General features: G+C 44.2%; 1 protein-coding gene across 1 annotated transcript in view; it reads left to right on the top strand.

Annotated features, from left to right (window-relative positions):
• The window catches only part of GDA (guanine deaminase), a 101061-nt gene that overhangs the window by 60030 nt on the left and 29504 nt on the right, over positions 1-11527 (top strand). Inside the window, exon 4 of the mRNA XM_019517463.1 lies at positions 1840-1927. Within this exon, the coding sequence (XP_019373008.1) occupies positions 1840-1927 (88 nt within the window). The remainder of the gene's footprint in view (positions 1-1839; positions 1928-11527) is intronic.

Below are 11527 nucleotides of genomic sequence, written 5' to 3'. Positions count from 1 at the left end.
TGTGCTGTCTGGGAGCTGGGGCAGCTTCATGTGTCAGCTGGAACCTGGCACCGTTTAGCCCCAGTGGCCCCAGCTCCCAGACAGTGCACAGTGCCCTGCTAAGTTGCACTGCACCTGTGCCATGGGGCAGCTGCCGCATGGGCACCAGGCAGGGGGGCAATCCCCGCTGCCCCCTGCTGCCCTGCGCTGCACAGGGGGACTGTACCATGAGTGCCCAGAGGCCTCGGTCACCGCTGCTGCAGCCGATGAGTACAGGGCTTTTTTTTAAGTGCCGGGACCGGCAGGGCAGTCATGGGGACTTCCCCCGTGGCTCCCCCTGCCCCAGGGGAGGCAGGCACAGCCAGAGGAGCCATGGGAGAACCTGCAGCTGCCCTACTGTGCCTGCCTCTTCCCAGCCGATCCAAATCACCGAATCTCTTTGAATCAGCGCCAAATCTTCCAAGCTGATTCATCTGAATCTCCTAATCGAATTACTGCCCTCTGAATTGGCCAAATCTGAATCCAAATCTAATACTTTCCTATTTGCACAAGCCTATAAATCACTGTGCCGCTATGCCATAGCTGTTTTGAGCCAGGTCAGGACCAGGTCAAATGCAAGGTTTATTTATCACTTGACTGCTAGATATCAAAGTGAAACCTGCAGTAGGAGTGAGATGAAACCGTATCTACAAATTCAAGTGAATTTTTTCACATGAGAGCTTATTTGCCAAAAATACAGCTTTCAGGCACTAAAGTATTTGTGAACTAGGGTCAAATTAAGAAAAACATTTTAAGGAAAAAAACAATTAAAATATGGAAAAGTCCAAATATTTTATTTTGACTTTTTAAAATAAAACATCTCCATTTTTTACTGAAATAAAATTTGGAGGCCAAACTTAATTAAAGTTGTTTCTAAAATAGTAACATGAAAAGGAACATTTATTTTGACATTAAATTAATTTTTAAGCCTTTAACTGCAATAAGAAAACTTATTCTTTTATTTTGGCTCTATTCTAAATTTTTTTGAACCTTTTTTTGGTTTAGTTGCAAATTCAAAGATTAGTTATTTACCTCACTCTGGTTCTTGTACTTTCCTCTAAAATATCTGAGTTTTGCCACTTTAAGACACAGGATACCAGCTTTATAGACTGCTATCAATTACCATTTGACTAAGAAAACTAAATTAACAACATTATCTAGTTAATTACCTTAGACTGAAAAAAAAAGATTTTTGCTTCTACTGTGGCTTTGTGGTTCAGAATAGTGTTGTCAATGTGGTATTTATTACTTAGCTTGGAAAGTTACTTCCCTTTTTAATGAGCCCTAGGAAAAACTGATCTATATGTTACTTTAAGGCTCCCTACCTTTAAGAGACCCTAAATATTTTGTTAAGACTAATTTTAGATTTTAAAAAGTATTATAAAGAGTATAATGTAAACCATTTTTTACTCAGAAAATCCCAGGCTTTGTCAACCTAAGAAATCATTCACAGGTGCAGAGGTTTATACTTCTAAATTGTACTAAAGTTAGACATAAGGCAACACCTGTTTCAGTTGGTAGAAATCTTTGGTGTAAATTTGACATAACTTTAATTGGGTTAACCTTGGATCTTGAAAAGGCTTTCCCTGATATAGCACAGACCTTTGCCCATTCTGTTCACAGAACATTCATCTGAATAATTTTCCTTTTAAATCCATTAATAATAACCTGTTATAAATTTTTTGCATGTTGGCTTTCCTTTTCATCTACAGTCATTACAATTATTGCAAAACCTAGCAGAACCATATTACAAATTAAATCTACTGATCATATGTTCTGTCATTCTGGCGATGTGACTAAAATTTAGAATTCTTTTTATAGAGAAGAACACTAAAAAATGGCACAACTACAGCATGTTACTTTGGAACAATTCACACAGATGCTTCTCTGCTTCTGGCTGAAATTGTAGGTAAGAACATAAGTGTTTTTTAAAGGACATCAAATAAATTATTTTGTCAGTTGAAGTCAATGAAGCTATGCAGCTGAGGATCTGTCCCTCTTAACTATTCTGTCTTTATTTGTTCTTGTTCTCTGTCTCACACACTGTCCTGAAAATCATCCATCTATCCCATCTTTCTTCCATTTTAATTCACTCCTATTTACCTTCAGCTTATTCAGTTACTGTCACTGCTCCCCTGGGTTCCAAAGCAGCTAGTACTGTTTATTTCTTTATAGTGCTGTGATGTTCCTGACCCATCACTAATTGATTAGAAGAAGGCCCTATGGATCATGGCCAGAAGAACAACTAGTGTCTTCACTTGTATGCCCTTCTCAGGCATTAGGATGGAGTGGGGGTGTCAGTTCCAAGATTTTTATATATCCCTTAACCTTGAGAATGGAAGCAGCATCTAGATCAGGGCTGTTTAACTCGTGGCCCACAAGCCACGTGCAGCCTGCAAGGGATCCACACAAGGCCCCTAGTGGCCACCACTGCTTCTTCCTCTGGCTGCAGCAGCAGCCAGGGTCTTGGGACTCCCCCTCCCTCCCACTTCTGCTGCTGCTTGACTTATCTGTGTTGGGCAGCGTGGGGTGGCATGGAGCAGTTTGCAATGTCAGGTGAGCCGGCAGCCTGATGTGCTCTTGCAGTGCTGTGCCTGCAGGGAGCTGTAGATGAGGTGGGGCACTGCATCATGCAGTGCAGCAGAGTAAGGCAGCACATGGTGCAGTGGGATGGGGGAACACACCATCCTATATCTATTTCCCACCCATACATGTATTGTGTTCAACCTGAGGGGGCACATAGCTCCCATGCTGTTTGGACCCCTCTGCTGCAGCCCTCAGTTGCTGAGACATCAGACAGTCCTAATCTAAATCTTTTCTACAAGCATCTGGGAAAGCAGTTGCCAGCTCTCATTTTTTTTGTATAAAAACTGGGGTGGCTCAAAAAACAACTTGACTTAGGAAGCAGAGGCTTTATGGAACACAGTAAATATTGGAGGATTCACAAAGCACTAATAAGTTCCTAGCTTTTACAGTTGTGGAGAAAAGCTCGAAAACTTGAAGCTTGTGAGGGCTAAAGACTTAGAAACAAGACAACAGACAAAATGAATGTGACTGTTATTAATTGATTTATTGTACGCCATTATTTTAAGCCAAACTCAACTAGGGAATCACACAGACCTTTTTCTTCCCCTATGTACCTTCAAACAGCCTTGGAGAGGGAATAAAAGATAGGCTCTTCATTCACTCACTTTGACATAATGGGAAGAAGACTCTGCTGGGGTCTCAGACCTTCCTCCATCAGACCAAGAGAATAAAATCCATGTCTCTTGCAAAAGAAGCTCTCCAGCACAGGAAGCAGTCCTCAGCTTAGGGGTAATTTTTTGTGAATCAGTAGAGGAATACTTACCTGTCTGTAGTTATTAGAATATTGAATCTTAGAGGGTTGGAAGGGACCTCAGGAGGTCATCTAGTCCAACACCCTGCTCAAAGCAGGACCGTCCCCAGTTAGATCATTCTAGCCAAAACTTTGTCAAGCTGGGTCTTAAAAAATGTCGTGGTTGGAGAGTCCACAACCTCTCTGAGTAGCCTGTTCCAGTGCTATATTACCCTCCTAGTAAAAAACATTTTCCTAATATTTTACTTAATTTTTTCCTTGCTGCAGCTTGAGACGATTGCTCCTTGTTCTGTCATCTGCCACTGCTGAGAACAGTCTAGCTCCATCCTCTTTGGAACCACCTTTCAGGTACCTGAGGGCTGCTATTAAATCCCCTCAGTCTTCTCTTGTTCAGACTACATAAGCCCAGTTCTCTCAGCCTCTCCTCCTAAGTTATGTGCCCCAGGTCCCATCCATTTTTGTTGCCCTTCACCGGACTCTCTCCAATTTGTCCACATCCTTTCTGTAGTAGGGTGCCAAACACTGGAAAAAGTACTCCTGATGTGGCTTCACTAGTACTGAATAGAGGGAAATAGTCACTTTCCTCGATTTCCTGGTTACATTTCTACTAATGCAGCCCAGTATGCTGTTAGTTTTCTTTGCAACAAGGGCACGCTGTAGGCTTATATTTAGCATATTGTCCAGGTCCTTTTCTACAGAGCTGCTGCTTAGCCAGTTAGTTCCAAGCCTGTAGCAGTGCATGGGATTGTTCTGTCCTAAGTATAGGACTTCATACTTGTCCTTATTGAACCTCATGAGATTTCTTTTGGTCCAACCCTCCAATTTGTCAAGGTCTCTCTGAATCCTAGCTGTACCATCCGGTGTATCTACTGCTTTCCCCAGTTTGGTGTCATCTGCAAACTTACTGGGGTTGCAATCCATACCATCTTCCAGGTCACTTATGAAGATAGTGAACAAAACTAACCCCAGGACCAACCCCTGGGGCATTCCACTTGATACCAGCTACCATTAATCAAGTAATCAGGCCATTGAATACTATTTTTGAGCCTGACAATCTAGCTAGTCTTCTATCCACCTTACATTTATCCAACCCATAGTTCCTTAGCTTGCCTGCAAGATTGCTGTGGGAGACGTATCAAAATCCTTCCTAAAGTCAAGGTATATCACATCCACTGCTCTCCTTGCATCCCCAGAGCCAGTCATCTTGTCACAGAAGGCATTCAGGTTGGTCAGATATGACTAGTCCATGGTGAATCCATGCTGACTGCTCCTATTCACCTTCTCCAAGTGCTTTGAAATATATTCCTTGAGTATCTGCTCCATGATTTTTCCAGGGACTGAGGTGAGGCTGACCAATCTGTAGTTTCCCATATCCTCCTGCTTGCCTCTATTCAACATGAGCCTTATATGTACCTTTTTCCAGTCATCCAGCACCTCTCTTAACCACCATGAGTTTTAAAAAATAATGGCCAGTGGCTCCATTAACTTCCAATGACTTCCATATTGGCCAGCTCCTTCATCACCCACAGGTGCATCACACCTGGTCCCATAGCCTTGGGCACATCCAGCTTTTCTGAACCGTTTCTAACCTGTTCTTTTGCCACTGTTGGCTGCTTACCTCCTCCTTGAACTGTGCTGCCAGGTGCATTAGTCTGGTGGCTTACCTGGCCTGTGAAGACAGAGATAAAAAAGCATTGCGTACTTCAGCCTTTTCCACATTATCTGTCACTAGATTGCCTCTCCAGTCAATAAGGGACCCACACTTTCCTTGATCTTCCTCTTGTTGCTGATGTACTTGTAGAAACCCTTTTTGTTACCTTTCACTTCCCTTGCTAGCTGCAACTTCAATAGTGCTTTGACCTTCCTGATTTCACCCCTGCATGCCCGAGCAATAGTCTTATACTCCTCCGTAGTTGTTTGTCCAAGTTTCAACCTCTTGTAACCTTTCTTTTTGTGTTTTAGCTCACTGAAGAGTTTCCTGCTAAGCCAAGATGGTCTTTTGCCATGTTTGCTAGTGTTCCTGTTCATCAGGGTGGTTAATTCCTGCTCCCTCTATAAGATTTCTTTAAAGCACAGCCAGTTCTCCTGGACTCATTTCCCCCTCAGGCTGGCCTGCTTATCAGTTCCCTGAGTGACTCAAATTCTGCTTTTCTAAAGTCCAGGATCCTTACTCTGCTGCTCTCCTTCCTTCCTTTCCTCAGGACCATGAACTCAGTCATCTTGTGGTTGCTGCTGCCCGAACTGTGATCCACTTCTGCGTTCCCCACCAGTTCTTCCCTGTTTGCAAGGACAGCCTCTAGTTGGTTTCTCCAACATTTGCTCCAGGAAGTTGTCCCCAACACTCTCCAAAAACTTCCTGGATTGCCTGCGCACTGGTGTATTGCTCTCCCAGCAGATGTCAGGATGACTGAAGTCCCCCATGAGAACTGGGGCCTGTGATTTGGAAACTTCCACTGTCTGAAGAGGCCTCATCTACCTCATCCTCCTATTCTGGTGGTCTGTAGCAGACACCCACCACAATAGCACCTGTGTTGCTCTCCCTTCTAACCCTAACCCTGACTTTCAGTTTGATACTGGAGCTCTGAGCAATCATACAGCTCTTTTACATAAAGCAAAACTCCTCCTCCTCTTCTCTGCTTGTCCTTTCTGAACAGTTTATACCCATCCATGATAGTGCTCCAGTCATGCTATCCCACCAAGTCTCTGTTATTCCAATGAGATAATAGTTCTGTGACTGTGTGAAGATTTCCAACTCTTCCTGATTATTTTCCAGGCTCTGTGTATTCATGTACAGACATCTGAGGTAACTAGCCAATTACTCTGCTTTCTCAGGAAGAATGAAAAAGTGCTTCCCTTATTGCCCTCTTCTGCTTATGTATCCCCAAAGTCACCCACTCCTCAGCTTACCTCAGGGATTTGGTTTCCATCCCTTGGTAAGTCTAGTTTAAAACCCTCCTCACCAGGTTAGTGAGCCTGTCTGGAAAGATGCTCTTCCTTTTCTTTGTCAGGTGGATTATGTCTCTACCTAGCAATCTTTCTTGGAACAGCATCCCATGGTCAAAAAAAACAAAGCGCTGCTGGTGATACCTTCTGCATATCCATACATAGATCTACAGGATACATGTACTCCTGCCTTCTTGACCAGAAGGATCAAGGAGAGCACCACCCAAGCCCCTGTCCCCTTCATTCTTGCACCCAGAGGCCTGTAGTCAATTGTTGCTCTACTCAGGGTTCCCCCTGGCAGTATCATTGGTGCCCACATGGATGATAAGCATAGGGTAGTAGTCAGAGGGACAGATAAGTCCCAGTAATTCCTCCATGACATCCCAAATCTCGGCTCCTGGCAAGTATCAGACCTCCTGAGCCAACAGGTCAGGCCAACAAATGGATGTCTCTGTCCCCTGCAGAAGGGAGTCTCCAACCACTGCCACTCATCGCTTCCTTTTTGTGGCAGTGGTTCTGATCCTCCCAGCTTGGGGGAGTACTGGCCTGGTGTCTTCTGCTGACAGAATATGCTCATTTTCATCTGTAGCTAGGGCTTCATATCTGTTTTCCAGGAAAACCACTGCAGGTGGAGATGAAGACTTCTGCTTGCTGCCAGAGGTCACCAGCTTCCAACTTCCTGGGAGTCCGTATTCTCTTCCTTCTCCAGCGCTGTCCCTGGCAGTGCTTCTGCAGTCCTAGAAGTTTTCTCCAGTATCAAACTGATGAACTCCTCATGGTAGTGGATACTTCAGGGCCTCACCACCACCTCCTGTGGTTCTTTTGTCTGCTCCACGAAGCTTACACCAGGAGGCACTCCCTCATCTGGCTGTCACTGGAAGGAACCTGCAAGCTTCAGTTTCCACAGTACCCAAACAGGACCTGGGTGGATGCCTTGACAGTGGGCAATCCTGCCTGGAGAGATACTTCAGAGGTGCAAGCAGAGGAAGTGGCAGTGAGTCTAGCATTGTGAGGTCCTCCAGCCATTTTTCTGGGTCTCTTAAAGCCACTGCCTGTCTCTTTCTGCCCCTCTCTCCAAGCAGACCTTCCCTAGCAAACTCCCCTGTAAGCTGCTCCTTAGTCCTGAAAGGTCCCCTTTTCCCTGATAATCTGCTTCCTCTCACCAAGCTTACAGTGAAGGAAGGTGAGAGAGAGAGTTTCCAGGCAAACTCTCTAGTGAATTCCCCACTTGCTCTAGTCCCTAATTAAACAAGAGACTTAATTATTGATCAAAGTGCTGAGTTTTGACTACTTATGATGAATATCAAGGTTAGTTATGTCTTTACTAAGTTAAAGAAATAATTTACTTTAAAGGCTTCCCTTTCAAGAAATGGGTGGCAAACTGCTTGTGACCTGGGCTTGTTGCTGTCCCTTGTCACTCAGGAAGTCTTCTTTAAACCTTCCTGGGCCTGCACTGGCTCTGTCCTCTTGTTATGGCTTTTGTCAGACACAGGCAGCAATCACCCAGCAGGCAGTCAGCTAGCAGCACTCCCTGCTGCTCACAGCATATGCCGAAACACACACCCACCAAACAAACACTCAGCAAGCCCTGGCTCACTTACTTTCCAGGAACAGGATCTGGTGCCTAGTACCTGACTCCTCTTCCTCTTCCCTATCTCCCTCTTGCTCCCAGCAGAGTGCTTGCAAACTGTTGCAATGTTTTTACGGATTCCTGTTGTCCGCAGGTAAATGTTTTACTGCTTTGTTTTTATATGATTTTCATCTTTTTTGACCAAGATTTATCAGTACACTCAAGGACACTTTTCACATGACCTCAAAGTAACTTCCAGGCTAAGCACAGACTGTCAAAAAGCCGGAGGCTGAATTGATTCAATCTCTGCAGATTAGCCTAAACTGTGTAGATTGAATCAATAAGCGAGTGAACACACATTTACTTTTTATTCTGAAAATGCAGCCATATGCCTGAAGTAGCCTAGGCCAAAAGCCAGAGGGTGCTAGAGCATGCTTCCCTGCTTGGCTGGAGCAGACAGTTTGGAAGAAGGCTAGCCTGCCCACTCTGCGACGGAGGGTTTATGGGAGAGGTACAAAGCAACCTGGGATGCTGGGGGACTATAAGGTAACTTGAATCTGGAGGGAACCTTAGACAGAAGTTCAATAAATCAGCTTAACCTAAATCATTTAAGTCTGATGCTATATCCATCCAGGTTTATCTTAAATCGTTTTGGGCCATTTTGAAAGTGGTTTATGTGCATTGAACTTCTGTTGTGTTATAGATTTGAACCAGTTTCTGATCACTTATACTGACTTATGTGTAATTTCTGTCCCTAGCCTCAAAGTTTATATCCATGCTTTTGTACACACAAGCAAATCCAGCCATGTGGTTTACAAATATAGATGTCATGTTAATATACAAATCAAAATGCAGAACTAAAACTGAACTAACTTTCTTACCAATTTCCAGCAGCCTGGCACCGGAAAGTCTGTGTGAGACCATCTGTAGAAAACTTGATCCTAGAATTATGATGTCCAAATGCCAAGTTTGCACATACAAATCCAGTAATGCTACCAGCTTTTTGTTTTCATGAGTACCAAATTCACTTGTAATCCTTCTTAAAAACCAAGTTAAAAAATGAATGCTTATTTGAATTGAACTCTTTTGACAGTGGATTTTTATGAATAGTGTATGCATATAATGCATGTGGAATATACTTTTGGCTCTTTTCCTAGTGTCATGATCCCTAAAGCATGTAACCTTTTGTGACTGTGACTTTTAGCAGAACATGTGAAAAGAGAAATTATCTTTTAATCTGCAAATATTTTCTTTCATAACTACAGTATGGAGATTCAGTTCAAAATAACACATACTACCAAAATATTGGCAACTTAAATGTAAAGCAGTAACTAAATGCTTAAGTAATTTGCTGAATCATGGTCCTAATAGTTCAGTCATGTACAAATACTTCATTTATTTGTACAATTATCATCATTACACATACAGATGTAGGTGCATAATGGTGGGCTCATTTTGTCATATGAATGCTCAACTTCCCTTTCTCAAAATCTGTTGCTTGTTTTTGGTTAAAGGGCTAACATAAAAAACAATATAAAAACAAGTCAATGGAGTAACTAGGGCAGTAGTGAAACTAAGATGGGGTAAGTGGGACACCAATATGGCCCATGTCTCCCCAGGAGTCCCTCAGATGCCTGAGTCTCTGCTGCTGCCTAAGTGGAGAGAGTGCTGCCAGAAAAGACTATAGCCCCTCTGCTCCCTGCTCTGCTCCCCCTCCACTGTCCAGTAGTCAGCATAATCTACCACCACCACCACCTGTTGCCCAGAAACAGAAAATACTTGCTACACCTCTGCACCAGGGGTTGATTCGGCTTCTGATTTTTATCTGTTATTGTATGAAATCTTGGACCTAAAGACATCTTGGCCTCAGTCTTATGTAGCCTGTAAGGGCATGGACTCTTCAACCCTTACCCTGTATGGACTTCTTTATTAAATTTACACTTGCCAGTGACTCATAACATGTGACAAAAGTCATGCCTCTTGACAATGGCTGATTTTTACAGTGCTGAATAAGTGATGCTGTGTTTTGAGGATGCAGGTTATGGAATTTACCTTTATTTTAAGAACAAACTATATTTTAAACTAAACATGAGATTTTTATGATATGTTTGTGGTGTAAAGTGACACTGGTGTACAAGACATCAAGGAAAAGATGGCTCCTGCTTCCAGTAGTTTTCAGCAAGACCCTTGTTCAGCAGTGTATCCATACTCATTACAGCACTTAAGCATGTGCTAGGTTTAGGTATGTGCCTACTTTAAGTCTTGCGGAAGTCCATGGAAATATGTGCCAAAGGTTAGGTGTATAAGTGCTGTGCTGAATAGGGATGGTCTTAAGAACAAGCCTAAATGTTTTCTTGTATTGGAGCCTTAGCAGACAAAGGCTGCATGAGAACACACATCCATGTCAGTACTGCTTCCACAGTGATCCTGAGACCACTCCAGAGAAACACGCCCAGCCCCCTGGCTCCTACTCTGCATATGCCTACTCTGCACATGCACATTACTCTGAAAAATGTTATATGGTGCAAAAGCTGTGCCAGATATGTCCTGGACTGCCCTCAGGGGCATACTTGAGAGAAATCTTGAAAGCATCCCTGGGCACTTGTTTCTTGATGGACGTCTTAGTATTGTCCATAGCTTGATGGAAGCTCACGTAGGTTCCTAGCCATGTTACAGGACCTCCATCTAACTCAGGAGGTGCACAGTGCCACCAAGGGAAATGCCTTGTGAGACCTGGTCCTGGCAACAAGCAATGATCTGGTGAGAGGACTGCAGGTGCTCGATCACCTGGGTGATAGTGATCATTGCCTATTTGAATTCACCATCCAGTGCAGGGTGGCAAAGGCCTGCAGCAAAACAGCAGCCCTGGACTTCAGGAGGATGGATTTCATTGAGCTAAGGAGACTAGTCAGGGAGGCACTGAGGTCCCAGAGGGGTGGGGAGTTGGGAGTGCAAGAGGAGTGATTGTTCCATAATGAGACGATCCTCCAAGCCCAAAGGGTGGCAATCCCAACATGGATCAAAGGGGCAAGAGTGCTCAAAAGCCCCCATGGCTCACCAAAAGCACCCAGGAATGTCTCAAAGCTAAAAACGAGGCACACATCCAATGGAAGGGAGGGGCCATCACCAGGGAGGACTATATTTCCACTGCTTGGGATTGTAGGGGGGCTGTGAGAAAGGCCAAGGTGGAGATGGAACTGGGCCTAGTGACCCGGATCAAGGATAACATGAAATCCTTTTTTAAATACATAGGGGGTAAAAGAAGGTTCTGGGTAATGTGGGGCCTCTGCAGGATATGCTTAAAATCTGGTGCTCTCACCAAATGACAATCCTAACTTATTTAACAATTTCTTTGGCTCCATTTTTCTGAGCATGGACCAAGTCATCCTCCCCACTGGGATGCCCGATGGTACCAGGGGAGGCACTGCCAGGCCCAGGGTTAGAGAGGACCTAGTTAGGGAACTTCTGGTGGGACTGGACATGTTCAAATCAGCAGGTCCTGACGATCTCCACCCCAGAGTGCTGAGGGAATTAGCAGAGGACATTGAGGGACCCCTGCCACACTTTACAAGCACTCGTGGTGCTCTGGCAAGGTGCCAGAGGACTGGAAAAGGGTGAATGTGGTCCACATTTTCGAACACGGGAGGAAGGAGGACCCG

Source organism: Gavialis gangeticus, unplaced genomic scaffold (genome assembly GCF_001723915.1).
Source record: "Gavialis gangeticus isolate Ggan-Ray unplaced genomic scaffold, GavGan_comp1, whole genome shotgun sequence".
NCBI classification, from domain to species: Eukaryota; Metazoa; Chordata; order Crocodylia; family Gavialidae; genus Gavialis; species Gavialis gangeticus.
The sequence above is the reverse complement of the archived record's forward strand: the minus strand, read 5'-3'. Positions and strand labels throughout refer to the sequence as shown.